This window comes from Triturus cristatus, chromosome 4_1 (genome assembly GCF_964204655.1).
Source record: "Triturus cristatus chromosome 4_1, aTriCri1.1, whole genome shotgun sequence".
NCBI classification, from domain to species: domain Eukaryota; kingdom Metazoa; phylum Chordata; class Amphibia; order Caudata; family Salamandridae; genus Triturus; species Triturus cristatus.
Window position 1 is genome coordinate 730,732,988 of NC_140585.1, and position 24,512 is coordinate 730,757,499.

Consider the following 24,512-nt stretch of genomic DNA (forward strand, 5'->3'; position numbering starts at 1 on the left):
GTTCCAGTAGCTCAAGTCGTGGTGATCTTGTCATTGCTCTGAACAATAAGTGGGCTTTTAGTGCCTGGCCCTTTGAAAATTTGTGTTGGTGGTGTCAGGCTCTTTGAAGTGCCTACTCCTCGGTTCTGTTTTTTGCCCTGGGCCTGTCTGCCCCTGCAAGGGTGGCACCACAGTTGATTGATGCAGCAAAAGGTGACACCTGGATGTCAGCCTCCAGCGACATATGTCTCTCAAACATTCAAAGGATTAAGCCCCCTACCGTTTATGATTCTGCACATGAAAACAGCACCCGCTGGTCTTTAGAGGTCAAACAGTGAAATATCACGAGAAATGGCTGGAGGTGCAAAGCAATGGTGGAAAGCACTGGAAGAGATGACAAACTAACTGCTGAGTAAAGGAAAGCAACATGGATGGCGTGGTTGGGGGAATGAATGAAAAAGCAGCACACAGGCAAATGAAAAAGGGAGGGTGCAGGGAGAAGCAGTCGGGCAACAGAGAGCAACACGAAATGCAGAGGGAGAAGCATACACAAGTGAGATGGCTTGGAGACTGGCACTGTAATGAAGTACTTCACACAAAAGAAAAAAGTAGTGATTGAAAAGCAAGCAGTGTAAGCAGCAATGCCAGTGGATCATCGAATCAAATAGATTGTAAAGAGGCAATGTTTCATGGGAGGGACCAACACAAGATTGACTAACTGAGACACGAAAAAGGATCAGGCAAATGACAATGAAAGACAATCAATGGTCAGCAAAGGGAGGGGCTTCAAGCCCTTCCATCTTCTTGGTAAGCCACAATATACCTTGCAACAAACAGCGCATGCGTTGTCTAGTAGGCATGATCTAAAAATGCCATTTAGACATCATTGCGCAGGAAGGTAAAGAAGTTCCTCAGTTTGATATGATTAATCTGGTAAAAGAGTTCAATATTTGTTAGCAGAAAATGCCTATGTCCTGAATCTTAGAGGATTGCATCCTGAAGGAACTAAGGGGCCAGTTTAGAATTTGACAGAGGGAGCACTCTGTCGCAATGGTGATTGAGTATCCTCTACGCCAAACTGAAGGTCGCTCGCCTGATCGGGCGGACCTTACGTATTTCAGCAATGGAGATTGCTCCGTCTCCGTCACTGATATACTCCTCCACTGGCCGGATGGAGTAGGGCTGCCAGAGGTTTAGCCATTCGACCTCCTGCCCAATTTCGAGTGGGCCATTGAATGGTGAGTTTTACTCTCCCTTACTGCTGTGAAAAACATGGCAGTAAGGGACAGTAAAAAAACATTTAAATGTACCCCTGATAATGGAAGCAAGCTTCCATGATGAGGGGGTCTATAATTTTGGGGTTATTTTAATAACAAAATCCCGCTTTGGGATTTTGTTTTTGAAGAAACAAAAACTTTTAAAAGTTCGACAGGCAGGCATCATCTTTGAGAAGCAGACTGTCAAACGTTTAACTCATTGACAGGAATTGCCTTCTCGTGGTTCCTGTCATAATTAGAGCGGTCTGCTGGGCTGGCAGGCAAATCTAAAAACAGGTACTCCATAGCCTAAATCAGGCCCTCGGTCTTTTATTCTTCTGAGGTCAATGAAAATTAATAGCAAAGTTGATAAATCTGACATTTTGATGTAGCATGCAGGAGGTGCCCATGTTTCACTGTAACAAACGGCGCTCCCCCCTGTGGCCTTCCATTTTGGAGCTGGGTGAGTCAGAACTCCTGCCCTTACAGCCCACCCAAAGATTATTTGATGTCAAAAACACATTTTTTATTTATTTTTTTATTTTATTCATTCATTATTTTTTTTATATAAAAATGTTTCTTTTTTTCTTTTATATTTTCCTTATATTTTATAAAAAGACAATTGGCAATGATATATGCATTACATTAAAACTACTATTGTTCTCTGCATTTCCGACCAGTTATCACAGTTGCACTGGTTTGTCTAATAATGCTAATCTCTTAGATATGGTGACTCTTCAATCTGAATTAGTGCACATATATAATCAATCAAAGCTCCCACCGTTTTCGGTCACTAACGTTACGGCAATGTTTTGCCGCTTACTTCAGTTTGGGTGAACCGCCGGATTGACGAAGCATGAATGCAACGCGCTCCCACGACTTGGAGAATATGAGAGATGGTCGATACCTAAAGGGACCGCGTGAGAGACGCATAGCTATTTACTCGCCATTCCCCTTTTTTATGGGAACTTCATTTTAAACTATAAAGAGAAAATATCAATCTATATTCCGATGGTTTTCTGTTTACCGGTAACTCCTGAAGATTCAGAATTGGAGTTGCTAGACCAAAGTAAACTATAATAACGAATAGTTTCAACATCAGTGAACCCATAAACCTTATCTAAGGTTTCATATTACACATGGCTACCTGATGGTAGCCACAAGGCCGAAACACGCGTAGTATAACACCCTTAGCCATGACATATGATTCTCTTTATTTGTATCTATGTATTTTTTTAACTTAACGTAAAAGAATAATTAATTTTGAAAAGAATAAAAGCGACATGGTTTGCACTGAACAATGTATATAGTGTACCAAAACGATTGATTCAACTGTCATGTGATCTCATCTGATTGATTATATATGTGCACTAATTCAGATAGAAGAGTTACCAAATCTAGGAGATTAGCATTATTAGAGAAACCAGTGCAACTGTGATAACTGGTCGGAAATGCACAGAACAATAGTTGTTTTAATGTAATGCATATATCATTGCAAATTGTCTTTTTATAAAATATGAGGAAAATATAAAAGAAACACAAATTTTTATATCAAAAACTGATGAATGAATAAAATAAAAAATAAAAAAATGTGTTTTTGACATCAAATAATCTTTTGGTGGCTATATAATTGTTTATGGTAACTATACAGTCCACTACTTACTATGTTTCCTATATGGCTTTTCACATGTTATGTAGATCCTGATATAGGAAACATTATTAGGGGTACCCCTATTTGTACAAATTGGTATGTACATGTTCTTACATTGTTTTGCTATCTGAAACCTAATATAACTAGGCATCAGTGTCTATTCATCTGCAAATGCCTGCGAGAATTCCTATTATTAGCATTTCAAGAGGCCTGCTTGCTGTAGAGTAATAAGCAGATAACAAAGGATGAGCATACCATGTTCTATCCAACAATGTAATTTTATAAGCTACCTCTAGAACCACACCACCTTCTTCCTTTTAATAATTTTTAAAAGAAAAGTTTAATAAGTACAGCAGGTTCACAATATAATATAATAGCAATGTGCTGAAAACATTTGAATAATAATAAGATAGAACAGGGAAAATAGGGCAAAAATAAAAGCACTTCTCATGTAATGAAATCAGCATACTTTTAAACAGTAGAGGAATTACAAAAATGATAGAGTACATAGTATTAGGGAAGCAAGAAAGCAAAACATATTACTATTAGAATGGAAGCTCTAATAAGGAAAATAATATGTTTAAGTAGGTTTAGATACGTTATCAGTTTACAGTTGATGTATGAAAGTCTTTAAAACTTAGCAATCTGAAAACAACTTTCTTCATTGGTGAGTAATATTTCTGTAATGTTGGACGCACCATCTGATTAATTTACAGTTAGGTCTCTCTTCTCCTCATGTTTGTGGTGCGGTTTTAAGGAGATTCTAGTCCAGGGAGGTGGCGCAGGAGTATTCTGAGGGCCTGCATACTCCTCTGAGCAGTGGGGAGGAATTGTCACAGGAAATGGTGGTGCTGTGAGAGGGCAGGACTTCCTAGTCACAAACCAGTCCATTATAGCCACAGTTCCATAGGAAATTATAGTTACTTTCTAAACTGGCATGGGAGAATGGCCTTCTTGGGCCCTAACTTTCCTTCCAGGTCTTATTTCCTTACTTAAGCATGCTAAAAATCATAGTGCATCGCAAATCTCCTGAACCTTAGTCTGTTTTTTTTTAGTTCACTTTTCACTAAATTCCCATCATCTTGCTGGCACCTAACGCTGTTGATGTTAGGCAAGTTTCTGGAGGTTTTTCTGCCACTGGCTTTTTTCCCCTCTTGGGGAGGGTATGTTCCAGCTTTGTTTTTTCTGCTCACCGGCTAGCAAGGTGGCTTTCGGAGGAGATTGTCCTATATTCAGATCCAGAATTCAGACCCAAACAATTCTCTGTGCACCCCACCATTGAAAGAAATTGATAGAAAACAGCCAGAGGCTCAGATGAAATATTTTTTTGATGATATCCCAAATTAAAGATAATTCTCTACCTGACTTAAATGAATGGGAATATAATTCCACGAAAAGGGGAACGTGACAGAAAAGGCTTGGCCTCCCAACTTAGCCCTAACGTGACATGGACCAGTCAAATAAAAAGCTGATTGGACCGGAGGAAGGGTCAGGAAAAATGTTAATGGAAGCTGGTTGTTAAGGAATGTGGGGCTTGCTGTGTAAAAGTCTCATCAGCAGAGGCACAGAGTCTTAAACTGAACGAGTTTGGTGACCGTGAGTCAGGGGTCAACAAGCCTCCAAGGTCCTGTTTTGCCTTTTTAAGATCTGAACCAGCCTGACTGCCATGTTTTGCACCATTGCAGTCTGCATGTTACCCAAACACCGAGATAGTAGGCATTTGCATAGTCTCTTCTCGAGTTCATGGAGACATTGACCGTAAGTGGTTTAAGGAAGGAGCCTTTCAAGATTCTTCAGTTGGTAGAGCAGGTGGCAGTAACAGCCTTGATTTGAGATTTGCCGTCAACTATGTATTTTTTCAGCGGGAGTAGGAGTATCTTCTGGCAAGGAGGACTAGAAGGCCGAAGTACAAGGAGAATTATGGCAGTAGAACTTCGATTTTCAAACCATTTACTCTCAATGAGTCATTCATCCAATGCAAGATGGTAGTTAGTGAATAGTTAATGTATTTTGTAGTAGTGACAGACATCATGCTTAAAAGTTGTGTTAATAGATTGCCATTAGTAAAGATTTGCGTTAGAGAATCTGAGTGCCATAGTGCAGACAGGGTGAATTGGTTAGTGTTAAGTTTTCGAACATACCAGTCTCCACTCCTCCAGGAATTTCCACAATGCCTTCATTGTGGTCAACAACTTTTCTTCCCAGAGCATGAGGTCGAGGGGACTCAATGAAACATCACCAGTTGCCAGGGCATCTTGGTGTGCCCTGAAAGGAAAAAAACATACTCTTCCCTGCAGATCATTCCAGCACCTGTATATGTCTTCCTGCGAAAGCCTCTTATTGGAGACAGCATGATCTTATCCATTATTTTGTTCCCCGGTTTCCCTCTCTGCCTCATGGTTGTTGTATGGACTAGGGTTCCAAACAACTCTGCTAACAGACATTTTGGTGAGAAAAAAAGAAAAACTACTGAAATGTGTGTGTGTGCTGCTGGTGTGAGTTGAGAGTGGTAAATTGTTTGTGTGGTTAAAGTAGTACCTTTCGTAGTGCGAGGTGCAGGTGTAATTGGTAAGTTAATATACAGCATTAGTGTTTGTGTTGATAGATCTGTCAACATGACAAACATGTCTGCTGTCTGAAATCATGTCAGACATTGCTGTACTCCGTTCTGATGTTTCCTTGTCCCACTCTGAAAATGAACAACTCTAAATATGGCAGACAGATGAACACCATACCAGCGTTGATGGAGTTTTATCAGTCAATGGTTGACAGGGAAACTGATTACCGTATTGACTATCAGGACCTACTCCATCATGATGGACAGCGGTCCTTGCACACAAACGTTACACATGGTGGACGATATTCCATCAGCTTGAAGGACCGATCAGTTCCTCCATGATGGAGAAATCATGGCCTGTACTCTAAACTCTAAATCCGGCCCTAAAGACCAAGATTCTGTGGTATCAGATTGAGGTTTATATAAAATATTATCTCACAGGTGAAGAAGATATAAGATCTAGACTGGTTTGCCCTGTGCGTGTGACCAATGACTATTTGGGATTGGCCAAAGCCAGTCAAGACTTCGAGCATGTGGTTGACTGGATCAAGGTGTGGATCTTCAACCCAAATGTAGACCGTAATTCTAACCTCTTCAGGGCAATGGTGGAGTTCATTGAAATGCTGCAGTAAGTTACCAGTGCTTCATTTGAACTTTAATGGAGTTTTCTGAGAATGGCCTTCTCTCTGTAGAGGAAAATTCACTCACCTTTATCTGTTTTGTAAAAGTACGACATCACTCACATCCTGCCAAATACCTAGTTTCAGGTACTTGGGAAATACCAAGTTGACTTAACTGGGTCCCGTTCTGCATTGTGTCGTTCATTCTGACCAGCTGGCATGACAGTAAGCCACTGTGGTGGTTATACCTTCTAAAAATGTTGCTTAAACAAAGGTTCCCGTTGATCCACCCTTACATTATTTTAAAGGAGTTACCTCTTACCTTGCAGCATCACATTGCTGTATGAATGAATGAAAACACAATTATATAGCGCATGGCTACCCGAGGGCATCCCAGCGCTTTCTGTGGCATCTAATCATTCACCACTGATCATGGAAAGAGAAAGGTCTTCAACTGCTTCCTGAACCTGAGAAAGTCAGGTTCAAGACGGACAGGGTCTGGAAGCTGGTTCCAGACCTTAGCTGCATTGTATGGGAACCGCCGGCCTCCCGTCCGTGCCCGTTTAATCCTAGGAACTACGAGAAGTTGTTTATTATTGGATCTCAGGGTTCTATTGGTGCGGTATAATTGTACCATAGGCTGGATAATAGGAGGGCCAATCCCAGCAATAGACCTGTGAATAATACACATTGCCTTAAACCTGATTCTTTCCTGAACCGGAAGCCAATGCAACCGGGAGAGAGCTGTTTTAGCAGAACAACATTTCGGGACATGCATTAAAAGACGAGCCGCACAGTTCTGGACAGTCTGTAAGATCTTTGTAGTTCCTTGTGGCGCCCCCAGGTAAACTGCATTCGCATAATCCAGCCGAGATAGAATAAGAGCTTGGACCAGCATCCGCCTGGCTTCAAACGGAAGAAGAGGAAGAATCTTCCTTATCATTCTGAGAAGGCCATAGCAGCTAGCAGCAACTTTGCGTGCTTGCACTGTGAAAGTAAGATTATGGTCAAACCATACGCCCAAACTCTTGATTTGTTTCTTAATGTAATGGTTGGTAGTCTATTTCTGGACCAAAACTCCAGACTAGCATGAGGGAGATCCTCCAAGTAGATTCACTCAAATAAAATTCCACCCCGGAACTATTCCCATAAAGATTCTTGTGGGTAGAAACTGTCTTCTGCTCTGCTACTTCCAGACTTCATTCTCAGTCCCCGTTTGCTGCTTATCTTTCATCTTATTTTCTAAGCTCATCATTCTCAAATTCAGTGGACACCGCCTCACAGAGCTTTTCTGTCAGGCTTCAGATCTACACCATACTAAGTTTGACCTCACTCTCTCTCTCTCACACTCTCTCACACTCTCTCTCTCTCTCTCACTCTTCTCTCTCTCTCCCTCCCCCACAACCCCACCCCCACCAAATCCCCATGCCACCAAAAAACTCTCTAAAATGTATATGCCACAGCATACTATATATCTCATACCAAGAAAGGGTTTGGCCTATAATCAGTAAGGCTGGGCCAAAACTACAGCACAACAGAAAAAATGCCAATACTGATTCTCATTCAATCACCCATTCATTTTATGACCACACAACTCAATTAATATGATAAATTGAAAAAAATCAGTTTTTTATTATAAAGTACAAAGTATGTTTTTTTTAAAACGTTTTTTTTTAAGAACCTGACTACTTTTTTAGAATTTCATTGCTTTTTCACCATACACAGGAATCACACAATTTCAAAATGCAAACATATATCTACAAACATGTAAATTACATCACACATAAATTATACATATTCACCACATAACAAAAAAAATATAATTTTATAAGCTCGGGTTCTGTACATTTGAAACTGCAAGAATACCATAGTGCCCCTGACTACGAAAAATGCAAATGTAGCGGCAGGAGCGATCGCCAAATAGTGACCCAACTGAGCTCACATACAATATTCTTTTCAGAGCTTTTCAACCATTCTTAATAGAGAGCAAACAGTGGTAACACATGTATTAAGCACTTATTTGGCCGTAAAAGAAGCTGTTGGCGCGTTTCGAACCCTGGCCCTTTTCTTTGAGGGTTCTCCTCAGGACACAGAACACTGAAAGAGCTCCCTTCCCTATCTCAATCCATGAACCTCACTTCAAAAAGGAGCCTGTGGACTGCCACAATATACACCGGTTTTGAGCACTGTGTTTTGCCCAAACTCGAAATGAAACCTCCAGCTGAATCAAGTATTTATTTTCCTTTCTTTTCGTTTGTGAGATGTTTTTGACGTCGGTGGTCACCTTTCCTTACGCAGACAGTCCTTTGGCCTCCAGGTGAAGCATATACTCTATGGGCATATATGGGATAAAGTACCCATACTAAGAGAAGTAATGGCATACAGTCAGGCCGTCCTCACTGTTCTTTCTGCCAAGTATCTACCTCACATGTACAGCCTAAACCAAGTGCCTCCTAAGTGCTACCTAGTGTCAAAGAGAGACACAGTTCAACAACTAACTCAATGCCTTGACCAAAAGGGATTTTAAGTAAGGATACACAATCCTACCTCTAGCTTTATAAAGCTGCATAAATCTCCCGTACAAAAAACAGGTTTGGGAGTTTCAGTGAAGATCTTTTGCTTCTTGGTATTCTGCGGTCTGCAAGACAAGATTTCCTTCCAAAGCAGAAATTTGCGTCTGGCTCCTTTAACAAAACCCATCAATTTCATTAAGAATTGGAACTCTTGCACTTTTATGTTCCAGAATAGCTATTTTTTCATTTGAGAATTGAGAATCTGCCCTCCTTGCACAACGTGTGTCTGCTGGGACCAAGCAAACGGTTCCATGTTCTTCTGTGACAACAGATGTACCAAAAAGACAAGTCATTTTTTAATATATTTTTCTTCCACGTCATGAGATTGGCCGCATTACTTTGCAGACAAAATGCCAAACTGAGAACTAAGGGCTAGATGTACAAAGCCATTTTGCGATAGCAAACCATGCAGTTTGCAAAATGGCTTTTAGATATGTGTCAATCCCATTTTGCGAGCCAGAAAAGACTCTAGGCAGTGGTCCATCAAAGGTTTCCCAAATGGGATTTTTTTCTTTAAATCATCACTAGTTCCTTTAAGGAACAAGGATTGCTTCTTTCTTAATGAAAAAAAAAATGTTTGGAAATGCAAACACAGGGATAGTTGACTGCTGTTACAAGCCACTATTGCTGGTGTTGTGTAGGCCATTAGAGAGGGTTGTAAATAGTGACCTGCATTATTAATATTAGTCATTCGGTGACCCTGTGAGACTGTAGATTTTGCAATGGGACGTATTAGTACATGGGTGACATAACAAAGACATAGATAGGTCGCAAAATATCAGCGCAATTTGCGACCACTTCTTGTGATCTGTCTTTTATCACATCTGTCCCTTAGTATGCCTACAGTTACTTGTACATCACAAGCTAAAGTTCATACATGCATCGGGCAGGTCAAAGATCACACAGCAGCCACACATGTTAAAGGTCAAAAAGCAAACACACAGGTCAAAACACACACACGCAACAGAAGTCGCAAAGGTAACGGATTGTGTATCCAATACTCACAAAGGTCCTACAGCAGACTCTCGCTGAGGTCATTGAAATGTTCGAACCAATTTATTGTTATAATCTGTCACCAGTATTTGCATGTCAATGTGTTAACTTTGATTTGAATAACATCACTATATATTTATTTTTCTAAATTAAAGGAACACAATTCTTCAAGCAGAAGGAAAAAAAGAATATGAAGAGGTAATCACTATATGATTCATAAAAAAGTTTTGACCATACGTTTCATAGATAGCATATTAGTAGAAGTTGCTTTCCCTTGCATGAGAATGTAGCATAAGCTTCAGTGTTCTATGCCAGCTCAATAGCTGAAACAGTCCCATCCCCCTAGCATTCGGTAGCAGTTACTCGGACAAAGGTGATGCTTGGACTTCAGATCTTTCGCAGGGTATCACTTAATTCCAGCTTTAGATGCCGGATGCTCAGGAGTGTGCCATATGACCCAAAGCCCTGGATTATAGTGTTCTGGCTGAAAACGTTGCTTTGTCACCACTGCAGAGGGCGTCAGATGGTTCTTTAAATTTAGTCCTAGATTCTTGGCTGGCAGTATCACTGAGCCCCCAGATTTGAATTCCATATGCTTCGCCAAGAATCTTTCATGACCTCCATTGTTGTGTGCTATATTCTTAGCTTGATCTATCTTATGGTCTTCAACACTGGAAGTCAAACCCATGGCTAAGAGTGTTGATGAATGCAAACCTTTGTTTCAAAGTGTTGCATGGTCCTAGGTTTGTTGTCAATTCCTTCATTGAGGGTGGGACATGATCCCTGGAACTAGATCCCAGGGCTTTGAAAGATAGTGGCACGTATCCTGCAACAATTGATGCATATCACTTGCTTTGACTTCCTGGGCGAACCTAAATCGCTTAATGCCCTCGACATAAGCTTCACATTTTTATAGGGCATTTTATAGCTGCCAGAGCCACCCTTTGACATGGGCAAACTAGTCCCTCACCTGTGGCACACTGAGGTCCAGTCCTGATGTCCCAACAAATGTCTGTGCTTTTGGTGAAAGGTAAGAGGGCTCGAAATTTGATTTTGCCCATGGGCTATCCGAGCAAAGGCCAGCCCTTATAGCGGCCACAAAAAAAGCTCAGTAGCCCACAAAACCACCAAAGCATCTGTAAGCTATTTATCCTACACAATTAAATGCCTTTATATTTATTTCGTTTCTATTTTCGAAATGTGGAGGCATCTTTACTGTGCTTTAGTGCATTGGTGTTTTTTTTATTTTGAAACGTTTTATTGTATTGGTGTGAGTTGTAATCCATTTATTTTTCTCTGCAGTGGATATGCACAATCAATAACATTTCAAGGCAGATCTACTTGACAGACAATCCCGAGGTAACTACTTCTGCACTTTTCCTGTAATGCTGGTTGCTCTACAAACAGATTCCATCACTTGAAAGAGTGACCTATGTGGGTTTTCTTGTCTTAGGCAGTTGCCATCAAGTTAAATCAGACGGCCCAGGAGGCGGTGACACCGGTCACAAGCTTTGAGAAGCGCCACGAGACTGTGACAACCAGGTAAGGCACGTTTTTGTGCAGGAGTTTTGTACCACGCTGATGTGTATTCCCTGCAGGTTAGTCTATTACAAATTACTGTCATTGAAGCATCAATGATTCCCAATTTGTGATCACTTGCCTCTCTGCAGAATGTGATGGAGGGACCACTGAGTCTCCACATCTCACAGAGAGTTATTGGCTGAATAAGTGGTATCTGAATGTTTGGCCCCCCTGCGACAGAGGTAGTGAAAGGACCTGTGTTAACCCCTTAGATACGTTGGCTGGACGGAGCGCAGGGGTGCATCATCGACTTTTAGGCCTTACTAGTATTGTTTATGTTTGTTGGTAAATTCAAGTTACTGTTTTAAAAATGTTGCAGACAGAAATAACGTGAACGAGGTAGACGTCCTCTCTCTCTCCGTCTTGTATTGTTTTGGTATTTATACAGCTCTTTCCACACCCCTTTTGGGGCCTAAAGAAAACTCGCTTATGTAAATATTTTGTTTTTCATATATGTTGTACATAAAGGTATCTTGTTGATCAGTAGTGTTTGCGGAGTTCTGTAGCAACCATTTCTGTGCTACGGATAAAAATCTGATTTAATGGGGCATATGCATTTATTTTTTCTTTAGATCTCCTTGCCAAAATGTATTTGAAAAACAAACATCACTAACGAGCTCGTTTGCACTAACTGGTATAGGATCACGTAAATGTTTTGTTATTGGCAATCAGATCTCTCAGTGAAAAACAGCACCACATTTCACTGTATCCAGTAAAATCCTTTGACTGGAAAATGTAAAAAAAAAACAAGTATTGGCAAAGCCAATAGGTCTCGCCTATGTAAGAGGTATTGGCTTTGACAATATGTTTTAACCATGTTGTACACCAGCGTGGCTGCTCTTCAATATGGCTAAAAGTTAGTGTGGCAAAGGAGAGTGGAGTATCAGATTCATAAAGAGGTGTAGAGTTGTGTCGTGGAGGGAGTAGAGTGTCATAGAGTGGAAGGGCGTAGAGGGGAGTAGTTTTGAGTGGCTTAGAGTGGAGTAGAAGGTCAAAGAGGAGTAGAGAGATGTAGACTGGAGTGGCATAGAGTGTCGTAGAGATGAGTGGCATAGAGGGTGTTGCATAGAGTGTTGTAAAGTAGACTAACATAGAGTGGAGAAGATTTTCGTAGAGTGGCGTGGAGTAGTGTCGGAGAGTAGAATAGCATAGTGTGATGTAGAGTCGAGTAGTGTAGAATGGAGTGAAGTGGCATAGACTGGAGTGGCGTAGAGTGTCATAGATTAGAGTGGAGTAAAGTGGCATAGAGGGAGTTGCGTAGAGGGTTGTTGAGTGGTGTAATGTTGTAGAGTGGAGTAGAAAGTCAGAGTGGAATTTCATAAAATAGAGTGAAGTGGCATGAAGTACTTTGGTGCAGAGTAGATGGGCATAGAGTGCATTGGTTTTCAGTAAAGGGGTGTAGAGTGCATTGGCATACAGATCCGTGAGGGTAGAGCAGAGTGGCGTAGAGCAGAGTGGTGCAGTGCAGATTGCAGTGGTGTAGAGTAGATTGTATGAGTAGAGTGAAGTAGAGTGGAGTGGTTCAAGGTAGAGTACAGAGGTGTAAAGTAGAGTGCAGTGGTGCAGAATAGAATAGAGTGGTGTGGAGTGATGCAGAGTGTAGTGGCATAGAGTTGGGTGGTGCAGATTAGAGTGGTGCAGAGAGCAGTTCTCTACGCAACTGCTCTCTGCACCACTCTACAGTACTCTTACAGTATTGCACAGTAGAATAGAGTGACGTAGAGTGCAGTGACATAGAGCACAATGGTGTAGAGTGGTATAGCATTCAGTGGTTTAGAAAGTGGTGCAGAGAAGAGTGACATTGAGCTCAGTGGCAGACAGTGCAATCTTGCTGAGTAGTGTTGTAGAGAGCAGTGGAGTAGAGTACAGTGGTGCAGAGTAGAATAGATTGGTGTGGAGTGAAGTGTACTGGTGTAGAGTTTTTTTAGTGTTCAGTAACGTATTGTGCAATGGCATAGAGTGCAGTGGCACAGAGTAGAGTGCCATTGAGTTCAGTGGCAGAGAGTGCCGTCTTGCAGAGTAGAGTGTCAGAGAGTGCATGGCATAGAGTTGCACAGAGCAGGGTTGCACAGAGTAGAGTGTTGTAGCATGCAGTGGCATTGAGTGTTGTAGAGTATAGTGGGGTAGAGTGCAGTGGTGCAAAATAGTTGGCGTAGAGTGCAGTGGTATAGAGGGCATTGGTTTAGAGTGGAGTGGTGTAGATTAGATTGTTTCAGAGTGGAGTGGTGTGCGGTAGAGTGGCTTGGTGCAGAGTAGAGGGCAGTTGCGCAGAGTAGAGTGGTACAGAAAGCAATGGCATGGATTACAGTGGTGGAGAGTAGTATAAAGTGGCTGAGAGTGCATTGACTAATGGTGCAATGGTGTAAAGTGGCATAGCTTGTAGTGGCGTAAAGTGCAGTGGAATAGAGTATTGCTGAGTAGAGTGTATTGGCGTAGACTGCTCAGTAGTTGACATAGAGTGCAGTGGTGTATGGTGTATTGGTTTTGAGTAAATTGGTGTTGAGTGCATTGGTGCAGTGGTGTAGAGTGGCATAGAGTGATGCATCATATAGTGGAGTGTCTTAGAGTTCAGTGGCATAGAGTGCACCGCTGTAGAATAGATTTTTTAAGAGTACAGTGAAGTGACGTGGAGTGATGCAGGGTAGAGTGCAGTTGCATAGAGTAGTGGCATGGAGCAGAGTGGTGCAGAGTGGAGTGGCATAGAGTGCAGTGTTGCAGAGTATAGTGGCATAGTAGAGTGGTGCAGAGAAGGGGGGTGTAAAGTGAAGAGGTTTAGGATGCCGTGTTAAAGAGTGTAGTTGTGCACAGTGGATTGTAGTGGCATAGAGTGCATTGGCGTAGAATGCAGTAGGGTTTTGCAGAGTTGAGTGGTGCAGTGGCATAGAGTGCAGTGTAGAGTGTCATAGAGTGCAGTTGTGTAGAATGGCAAGAAGTACATTGGTGTAGGATGTAGAGTGCAGTGTTGTAGAGGGGTGCAGAGTAAAGTGACAGAGTGAAATGTTGTAGAGTGGCATAGAGTACAGTATAGTAGCATACAGTGCAGTGATGCAGAATAGATTGGTGTAGAGTGCAGTGGCATAGAATATGTTGGCATTGAGTAAAATGGTGTAGAGTAGAGTGGCGCAGAGTAGATGGCAGTAGCAGAGTGCAGTGTTGCAGAGTAAACTGTCGTAGAGTGCAGTTGTATATGGCTGAGTGGGGTAGAGTGCAGTGGTGTAGCGTCCTTTAAAGTATAGTGGCGTAGAGAGCAATGGCATAGAGTAAAGTGGTGCAGTGTAGAATAAAGAGGGGCAGAGTGCAGTGACATTGAATACAATGGCTTAGAGTGCAGTAGTGCAGAGTAGATTGGTATAGCATGCAGTGGCATAGAGTGCATTGGTTTTGAGTAAAGTGGTGTAGAGTGAAGTGAGGTAGAGTAGAGTAGCGTAGAGTGGTCCAGAGTATATTGCAGTGGCACAGAGTGCAGTGTTGCAGAGTACACTGTCATAAAGTGCAGTGGTATATGGTAGAGTGCAGTGGTGTAGCGTGGTTTAGAGTAGAATGGCATAGAGAGCAGTGCATAGAGTGCAGTGGTGCATAGTAGAATAAAGAGGCGTATAGTGCAGTGACATTGAGTACAAAGGCGTAGAGTGCATTGGTGCAGAGTAGGTCAGCGTAGAATGCAGTGGCATAAAGTGCATTGGTTTGGAGTAAAGTGGTGTAGAGTGCATTGGCGTAGAGTGAAGTGCGCTGAGTGGAGTGGTGGAGAGTGGAGTGGCGTAGTGAAGATTGTGTACAGTAGAGCGGAGTAGAGAGAAGAGAAGATTAGAGTGACGTAGAATGGAATGTTACAGAGTAGAGTACATTGGCGTAGAGTTAATGGCATTGAGTGCAGTGTTGCAGAGTAGAGTGTCATAAAGTGGAGTGGTGTAGACTGCAGTGGCAAATAGTGCAGTGGTGCATAGTAGGGCAGTGTGGGATAAAGTGCAATGGCGCGGAGTGGAGAGGCATTGAGTGAAGTGGCGTAGATTGAAGCAGAGTAGAGTGCACTTATGTAGTGTGGAGTAGTGTAGAGTAGAGTGAAGTGGAGTGTTGGCGCTGCAAGAGAACACTGTAGCAGGAACAGAAATGCAGAAATTAAAATAAGAACGTTTTAAAACGTTCCTTAAATTTGATATAATCAGAACAGATTAGAATGTGCATGAGCAAACAATTCTAATAAGTAGGGGCCAAGTAGGATGAGGATGTGCCTCAACACCTTCAACACTGGCTGCAGGGAATAGAGAGCATCTCTTTGTCCTTGGATTGCTTATTTTTAATAGGAAGATGACGTTTAACCTTATGGTGTAAGTATCTTGGTCCTTTCCTCTTTAGTGCTCTGTGGGTGAGGCAGCAGATCTTGAATATAATTCTCTTTCTGACTGGTAACCAGTCTAGTGCTTTTAAGAGAGAAGAAGAAGTGCAGATCTTGGAGGAAGATTACAGATGAGCCTTACAACACTATTCTGCACAACCTGTAGTTTAGAGAGTAATGTCTCATTGGCAGCAGCCAAAAGCATTACCATAGTCAGGCAGGCTGACAACGAGAGCCTGTACCAGGGTCTTTCTAGCTGCCAGCGGAAGAAAAGGCAAGGCTTTCTTTAAAAGCCGCAACATGCAAAAGCAGGTGCCCGCTGTAGATAGGATCTGCTCTTTTATTGTCAAGGCTTGATCTAATTTAATGCCTAGATTTTTTACAACTTGACTGGGAGTCGGGGCACTACCTAAACCAGGAGGCCACCAATTGGGAGTCCAAAGTTTTTGGGCTTTCCCAAAGGGCATGACCTCTTTCTTTTCAGCGTTTAGCTGGAAATAGTTCTCGGACATCCACTATGCCACCACCTTCAACCCATTTGAAAAGCATTCTTTCACTTTGTCCACAATGTTGTCAAAAGAAATAACCAGTTGCATGTCATCAGCGTAGAACAGGATTTCAAACTCGAAAGATCTGATGTTGGCTAACAGGGCTACATATATGTTTAACAAGGTAGGGCTCAGGCAAGAACCCTAGGGTGCACCTTTATAAACCACCATTGTACGTGACTTAAAGTACCCAATGAAATCACCTGATATCTATTAGACAGGAAATCCTGAAACCATTTTAAAGCCGTTCCATATATCCCTATCTCATTTTACTTGAACAACAGCTTATCATGAGAAACAGTATCAAAAGCTGCTGATGACTAATAACACCAGCAGAGTGGGGATGTTAGCATCCAGAGAACCTCTAATCTGTCACGGCAACCAAGGCCATTTCTGTGCTGTGTTCCAACCTAAAACCAAAGTGAGAGGAGTCCAGGATATTATTTTCCTCAATATAGCCTGTCAGTTGTTTATTAATAAGAGTATGTATGGTGTGGTAGTGCACTGCCATTACAGACAACAAATCTTCAATTGAATTGACCATTACATTTGCACACACATACTGATAAAAGTATACAGCGCACAAACGATAATGTGTGGAAATGTCACCACCTAGTGTAATGATTAGTTTTGTTTGTATCGAAATATTTTTTTCCACCGCTTTTCAGAATGACACAAAAATGTGCTTCATTTTTGCTTTTCTAATTCTGATATATTCTGCAAAATCTGCACACTTCATTTATAGACATTTTATTTGTGTTGTTTTCTGGACAAAAAAACACATAGTACAGTCTTCCTCAAGCACACACCCCCCAGCAGCCAGCGTGATTGTCACATAAATTCTCTCACTTTGAAGTCTGAAGTCCGAGAAAGAAAAGTAAGCACCAAGCTCTCTGGAAGACAGAGCCTGACATCAGATCTCGGCCTTCAAATGCACAGCAAATGTGAAAAGATAAAAATAAGATTTAAAGGCCTGTTTACGGAAATCCAGTACTGGTGGCAGAATACAGTAAATAGGGTTTGGGCAATGGAAAGAACGAACTCAAGCTGGACAGCGTAAAATAAATAGAGCCAGCAAATAGAAAGCGAGCAAGTGTGAGTTGCAAACCACAAAGCTAATGGTAAGCTATGGGTGGAATGCATTCCCAGGGAAAGTATCTGAAGGTCCCCAAGATGTCAATAGCAAACCAGGCTTCAACCTTAAAAAGAGGAAAAGAAAATAAGTCATTTTAATGGGGTATCTCTAGTTAACAAAATTAAACCTCTCCCTTTAATGAGATAAAAAATAAAAATATACTAATCGTTTTGAATGTGTAGCTCAACACAATGCAGTTTCAGAAATGTAAAGGGAAGGTGGGTCTCACAAAGAATGTTGAATGTGAGTAACAAAAGGGTAGACTAATCAGAAAAATTAAAAAGCCAACGCAGCATAAAAATTCTAAGCTCATGTTTAAGAAGTCAATACATTCTTTCAAACACTTTTAATGAATGAAAAATACATTGAGTGCAGCCTGTTTTAAAGACGTATATTACAAAATTAAACCACAATGATCTTTACTGCTGGGTGCCAAAGATAACATTATAAAGTCAAAAATTCTATGTGAAATAGAGAAGGCCTTTGCTGCCCCAGTAATACAATCCACAGACCCACACGTTCCCCATTACAACCGTTGATATTTGCATTGCTTGTCGTCCTTGCTAATCATTCTTTTTTTTTTTTTATTCTTGTGTTAACAGTGCTGGTAGCCAGGAGAAACTGTTTTTAGAGGGCAGAAATAAAAATGGATTTGGGAACACTTTCCACATGCATAGTATTTTTGATTGTTATTTCTACTATGCAAGCTACACTTAGACCGTGCTATAGCAGTCACAGTAGAGATTTTATGGTCAGCCCTCAACCAAAAGCACACTTAAGTATTCCCACTCCATCAGTCACATGTCCAGGTTCTTCAAGATAATGGCATTGAAATCTGAATATCATTTACCACATTTGCATGTTATTCATGTTTAGATTGACAATAGCTAAGGTAGTCCAAAATGTTAAAATGGCTTATATTGTTTGTCATCTTGTTTCGTGACACATGAGCATTTCATTTCTAAGTAAGCTGTTTGTCTTTTCCTTCTTTCCCATGTGAAGGAATGTTTTCTTTGTGATAATCGTGGAATGTTTTCAAGAAGACACCATCAGTGTACAGACTAGTCTGTGTATATTATCCTGTTACAGATATTGCACATTTGAAAGATGCAGAGACAGGCTTATATTATGGGAAAACATGAGACCTTATCAAGCATGTAATTGTATAATTTCGCTTTAACCTGATTGGACAGTTTAATGAGGACTGCATGTGGGTGTGTACAATGTTAAAGCATATGCGTTTCAGTTGCGATTAAGAGAATATAGCACAGTAGATTAGGAGATTTTAAAGTACTCTCAGAGAGAGGACTGACTTTTCCTTGTCCTTTTTTTGGGGGGAACCCCATGTTTTGTCTCTGGCTCATAAAATTTTGATTTAATTTGAAGTGCATATTAATCAAAGCATACACATTTTGACCATTCATTGATGCTAGCTTGATTTTTCCCTACTGTAATCCACTAACATTTAATAAACCTTAATGGTATTAAACAAAATTATTATCCATCCTTTTTTTGTAACCTAATGTGCTTCACATAATATTGAATATATTGTTTTGTTGATCAGGCTCAACCGTGGAATGCGAAACGTCTTGAGGGATTAACACTGTTCCTGATCCATCCAATAGCTATTTATAGGTTTCAATTAAACACACAGAAAAGTGCTAACAAATCTGGTAGCAGAGTATGGTTACCGACGGGGCCTGGATGATTTAAAGGTCATTCCCACACATAAGGTTTTGTCCCAATTCATTTTGCGTTCTTGATTATCCGTAGTTCCATTTGCATTATTAACGGTGTTCCAGTATTCTAGGAGTGGGAGTATGAATAGGATATTCCATTTTGGTTATGCAGTTTTGATTGTGAGTTGTTGAGTGTTGTGGTGTTTGCGATTTTGAGGATTTGTGATAATTCTGAGTTGCAGTATCCAGTTGTGTCTAAAATGACCTTGGTTTGAAGGTGGGTCTAAACTGGTGTGGCCAAGTGAGCTAAAGAAAGATGATGAATTCAACCCAGATCTGTGACTGGTGGTGAGTGCCTGAAACGTTTCAGTGCTCTTTCCATCATTTCCTTGTGTTTGCGTTGTTCGCCCTAAGTTGGCAGGGTATGCCCAGACGTGGGTCCCTTGCTCACTGGCTTCAAGCTAGCATGGCTGATGAGGGGTGTTATCCCAAAACCAGTCCCAGGATGCTTGTTTCCGGTCCAGGGAAGACCTGGCTTGGCAGTTCGGACTGGACTGTTCGCATGAGGCACAGGGTCAAGACTGATTTGCATATAGCTGGGTCTGAACTGGGGTGGCGAAGTGAGCTAAAGAATGATGATGGATTCAACCCAGATCTGTGATTGGGAGTGAGTATCTGAAAAGTTTCAGCGCTCCGTCTATCATCTCCTCGTGTTTGCTTTGAAGATTTTAAAGTTATTCCATGTTTATCAGTGTCTTTTTATTGTAAATCATGTGTTTATTGTTCAAAGTTGAGTTAGGTTATTGAATTTGTTGAAATCCGAGAGCCCAGGATAGATATATTCAACTAGCATCCGATTTGTCTGTTAAAGATTGAGGTGCCGGACTGAGGTGCAAAGGCCACACAAAAGATGATGCTTATTAAACTTCTATTATGAGATTTAATTAACTGGGATTATTGTTCAGTGGATCCTTTATGCACAGAAGCTGATCACACTAGTCATGGTTAGTCCTGTACACAAGTAAAGGAGGAGCATATGAATACACCCAACACCAGGGAACACCAGGGAATTTACCGAATAACATGTACAATATTTTAAAGATGGTCACCCTGATCACGGGAGACCATATAAATTGTATGAAACTGCACGTGGCAGAGGATACTTGCTTACACAGCCGGGTCCACTTCTTGTCACACCAGCGTAGGTCAGCCAGACAGCCCTGAAGAAGTATCAGGGTAATCCCCCCAATTTTGAAACACGTGTTGGCTGGGCACAGGGAATTTAAGACAAAGAAGAAGATCTCTGTGTTATCATTACTGATTGATTGTTTATTTTATTCAGCGTGAAGCTAAGGATTGGGATTATGTATGTTAATGAGTTGGTGGAATGTATTAGAAAGTGGGAGACAGTACAAAAATATAAGAACCAATGGTCAAAGCATGAAGGGAAGAGGAAGATCAAAAAAAGAGGGGGCAGAGTAGGGTGAGAAGACAGAACTGGTGTTAGTGACTCAGATGCTTGCAAGTTTCTATTGATAGAGGTGCACAGAGCTGCATACATTCACGTGCCCTATAGTGACTGATCTTTTTTTCACGCACAGATCTGTTTCTGAAGTTGAGGTAGAATTCTGACAAATGGTACACTGAGGAGGAAAGGATTGTGAGAATCTCAAACGTGTTTTGGGTTCACTTGAATAGATTTCAGGAAATTGTGGTCCCCTAGCATTTGTGAGCACAGTGCAAAATGGGTGTGAGTTGGCCGGATGATGAGCCACAGAGAGAGGCTCAGGTGAATGCACCTTATCCTACTTTCATGAACAAGCATAACTAGGTAACTGCTCATTTGAAAATTGGGGTGCCAGAGAAAGAGTTGAATTGTCTCAAAATAAAAAGAATCACTCGAGTTCAATGAGTAAGAACATGTTTCTTATGAGAGGTGGATGCAAGTTTTCAGACAGAATAGAAGCTTTGAAATCAAGAGAGGGAGAATCTTAGTGGGTTCTTTTCTCAGTTCGTACACTGTTTGCAGCCAGAAATAAATTCCCATATTGAGCAGAATCTGACTTGTTGGCAGTCAAAGTCAATGAATGAGATCATTAGATATACGACATATTGCAGTGACAATTTGCAAACAAAGCAGAGGAAGATTAAGGAGAAACTCATGTTGGCATAGACTAAGTTGGCTCAAAAAGGATGTCAGAATGTTTCATATATGGCAGATTCAAGGTAGCCTTCTGTTCCCATTGTTGATGCAACAATGCAGACAGTTGGGCTTCGAGATGGTGGCCAGCTGGCACAAACTGAATTTTGGTTTGCAAGGTAGAGGCTAAGGGATCTGACTTGAATATAGGGATAGGCATAAACATGTTGAAGAAAACCACTGCTTGTCATATTGGGCCACTGGAAGAGAGAATGCAGGCTGAATCCAAATCGAGTGCAAAATGATATTCAAATGCCAAACATGAATGCAATGCCAATGCAGAATATGTAAATTCAAAAGTCATATACTGTTAGTGTGCCAGAAGCCTCAATGATACAAAGAAACATGTGAAACATAATGTACAGGTTGAATCCAAGATTCAGCAGAATCCTTTCGTAACTGCGGACACGTTTTTGACAGTCTCACTGATCAATCACAATGACGATGCCTGAGCGGGGAGGAGGATTGTGTGCTTGGCACAGTTCTAGAGGTACACCAGAGTGGGCCATATGTAGATGGAGATGTGTGTATCCAGCCAATATAACTTCTAATTGATACTGGAGATACCTGCTCTACTGTAAAAACAGTAGAGGTCCCTAACTGGCTGCTCTTGATAAAACAAGTCAAATGCAGACAAAGTACGGAACCCAGTTTTGGCTAAGGTCCCTGTAAAAATAGGTTCCCTTGAAACTGATAACCAGTTTGTAAATGTGTCTCAAGTCCTGTCAATCTGTTGAGCAGGATTTAATCTTCAAATTGATTTGTGTGTTCTATTGCACAAATTGATTAGTGTGTTATATTGCATACCAGATGTTGTAGAACTTGCGACACACAATTAAGATGTAGACTTTACAGAGCTTGAAAAATCCACTTGCCCACTCACTATGGTGAGCTAGATTTAATCAGGACGAGCTATTTTTAGGGTCTACTCGCCTGTTATTGCAAGCTGACAACAGGTGCTCTGCTTGCTCACAAAGTGAATGAGCACTAAAGATGACTTTAAAACTTGTTATCTTGTCACATGTGCTCAGCTTTCAGAGACAGAGGTCAAAATTAATTTTGTCTTCCTACATTTACATTTCTTTCTGTAACTGAAGCTAGAGGATTCTGTAAAGTAAACTGTGTGAGAATTGCGTTGTACAAAGCATGTGAAATGAAAGGCTGTAAGATTTCAGGCTTTTTGTGGAAATCAATACTGAAATAGCTAATAAGTGAATTGTTTAAATATTTCACTCACTAATTATGAAGACACATTTTTGTATTTCTGTGGTGAAAAAAAGGATTTTTATAGGATCAAAACAAATCAGAACACTTTACTTGGTGATGTGGCAGTTTTAAATATTTTTGCTGAAACCCAATTTCCAAACATTGTTTATGCGCTGTATAGTTTTATCAGTAAATATTTGTGGCCATTTAAATGGAAAATGTGCTACCTGTAAATGACAGTGCACTACCACATCATGCTTTAGTAATATATTTATGAAAAGTAACTTTTTAAACATCAGCAGGGAAATATTCCTGATACTGCCCAGATGACAGTGCAATTAGTGAACTAAGAGGCCAGCCAGGGATCATGTGTACCATAAATGTGGGCTTGTTTCTTATTATGAATGGAGCAAACGTTTAGTATAGTAAATAAAGAGTAAATATGTGTACAATAGAAATGGTGAACTTGCATATTTGAAGGTGCTCTCTTAGGTGATAATGAAGAAAAAGGCAGCTCCATAAGACAAAATATTTGCCTAGGATCACACAATTTTAGACCATTTCACGGGTCAAGCACAGTACAGTTAGGTCGAATAGATTATTCAAGTTACTAGAATAAGGTCTAGTAACATTTTTATGATTTTTCAAGCTCTGGCTTTAAGTTGAAATCATGAGAAGCAACAGTTGGGTTGTTCCAGTCCTAACGAAGGCAGGCTTACCTCCCAACTTAAGATGTATTATGAATGATGAAACCTGGGACTTTTCTATCAAAGATATGCTAGAATAGGGTATCATGAAACAAATGCTAAGGAGTTCTTGCCATTCAGTGATGGGTTTGCAGAAACCAAATAAGAAATGGAGGATAGAACAGGATCTCAGAAATGTGAAATCAAATTGTAGTCCCATGTTGTTCCGTGGTACTGAATCTTGTCATGATTCTCTTCCATCTTCCATGTAATGCCAAGTGGTTCTTGGTCATTGATCTGTGTCAAAAAATCTTTTCGATTCACTTACATAGGGATAACCAATTTCTTTTCAATTTCCAATATTTAGGTAAAATCCTTGATTGGTGTGGGTCCCATAAGGGCACATAGAGAGTCCTTCAATCTTTAATCAGATACTGAAGAAAAACCTGGAGACCCTAACGTTGCCTTGCTATTTGATTCTGGTGCAGTACAATGGCAACCTATTGGTGGCGTCAGTAACCCAAGAGGCCGGTAAGCAAGGCACAGTTGCCTTGTTGAATCCCCTGGCAGAGAACAGGCACACTGTGTCCCCTCCAAAACTATAATACTGCCAGAGGGAGGTTCTCTATTTGAGACACTTAAGGAAAGCGGCTTTCTGTTGCAGTAACCCCCCTCCACTTTTTGCCAGATTTCTGATGCACTTTGACTGAGTGTGTCCAGGGTCCCTGCCAATCATGTTCCTAGGGCCTGTGTTCTTTTGCTTAAACTGTACCATTGTTACCAATATTGGTACCTTTCTGGCCTCCCTGTAAGTCCCTTGTAAGGGGTACCTATGGTACCAAGGGCATGGTAGCTAGAGACAGGCCTTTAAGGGCTGCAGCTTTTATTATGACCCCCTCGAGACCTCTCACCACAAACATACACCACTGCCATTGCAGCCTGCGTGTTTTGGTGCAGCTAAAAGTGAAGAGTCGACATGGCACACATCTCTATGTGCCATGCCTACCCAGCACTGCATGTGGCATAGGTAGGTCACCCTTAAGGCAAGGTGCACTATACCTCATGTGAGGACCTATCAGCTTTAGCAGATAGGCCCCTATAATATCTAAGTCCATTCTTAAATATTAGAAGTGCAGTAAAGCCATAAAAGAGTATATGGTCTGGAAACTTCTAAGGCTGCTAATTTTTAAGCGTAGTTGCGGACTATAATTTTAAAATTACCCGTTTTCCATTTGTGTTACGTTCTGTTCGCTCATTCTTCCCTGATTTTAATTTGTCACTCTTACCTGCACGTTAAATCGGGCCCTCACCGCTGCTTAAGAGGGTCATCCCCAGCGCGTTAGGCGCCCGTTACTGTATTTTAGGCGCCATCTTGGATAGGGGAGGCTGGCAGTAACTCTCGCGACGTAGCGCTCCAGCTCGCAGGTGGTTCCTGATTAGAGCCCTATATATCTCCGCCATGCTGACGCGCAGCGGGCTCGCGCAGCGGGTTCGCCGTACTCCCGCCGGAGTCAC

General features: G+C 41.2%; 1 protein-coding gene across 3 annotated transcripts in view; it reads left to right on the top strand.

Moving 5' to 3' along the window:
* APPL2 (adaptor protein, phosphotyrosine interacting with PH domain and leucine zipper 2) overlaps positions 1–24,512 on the top strand; it is a 668,813-nt gene that overhangs the window by 528,343 nt on the left and 115,958 nt on the right. For all 3 annotated transcript variants that reach the window (XM_085653220.1, XM_085653222.1, XM_085653221.1), the window contains exons 12-14: positions 9,785–9,827; positions 10,932–10,988; positions 11,083–11,171. In XM_085653220.1, coding sequence (XP_085509346.1) covers positions 9,785–9,827; positions 10,932–10,988; positions 11,083–11,171 — 189 coding nt within the window. The remainder of the gene's footprint in view (positions 1–9,784; positions 9,828–10,931; positions 10,989–11,082; positions 11,172–24,512) is intronic.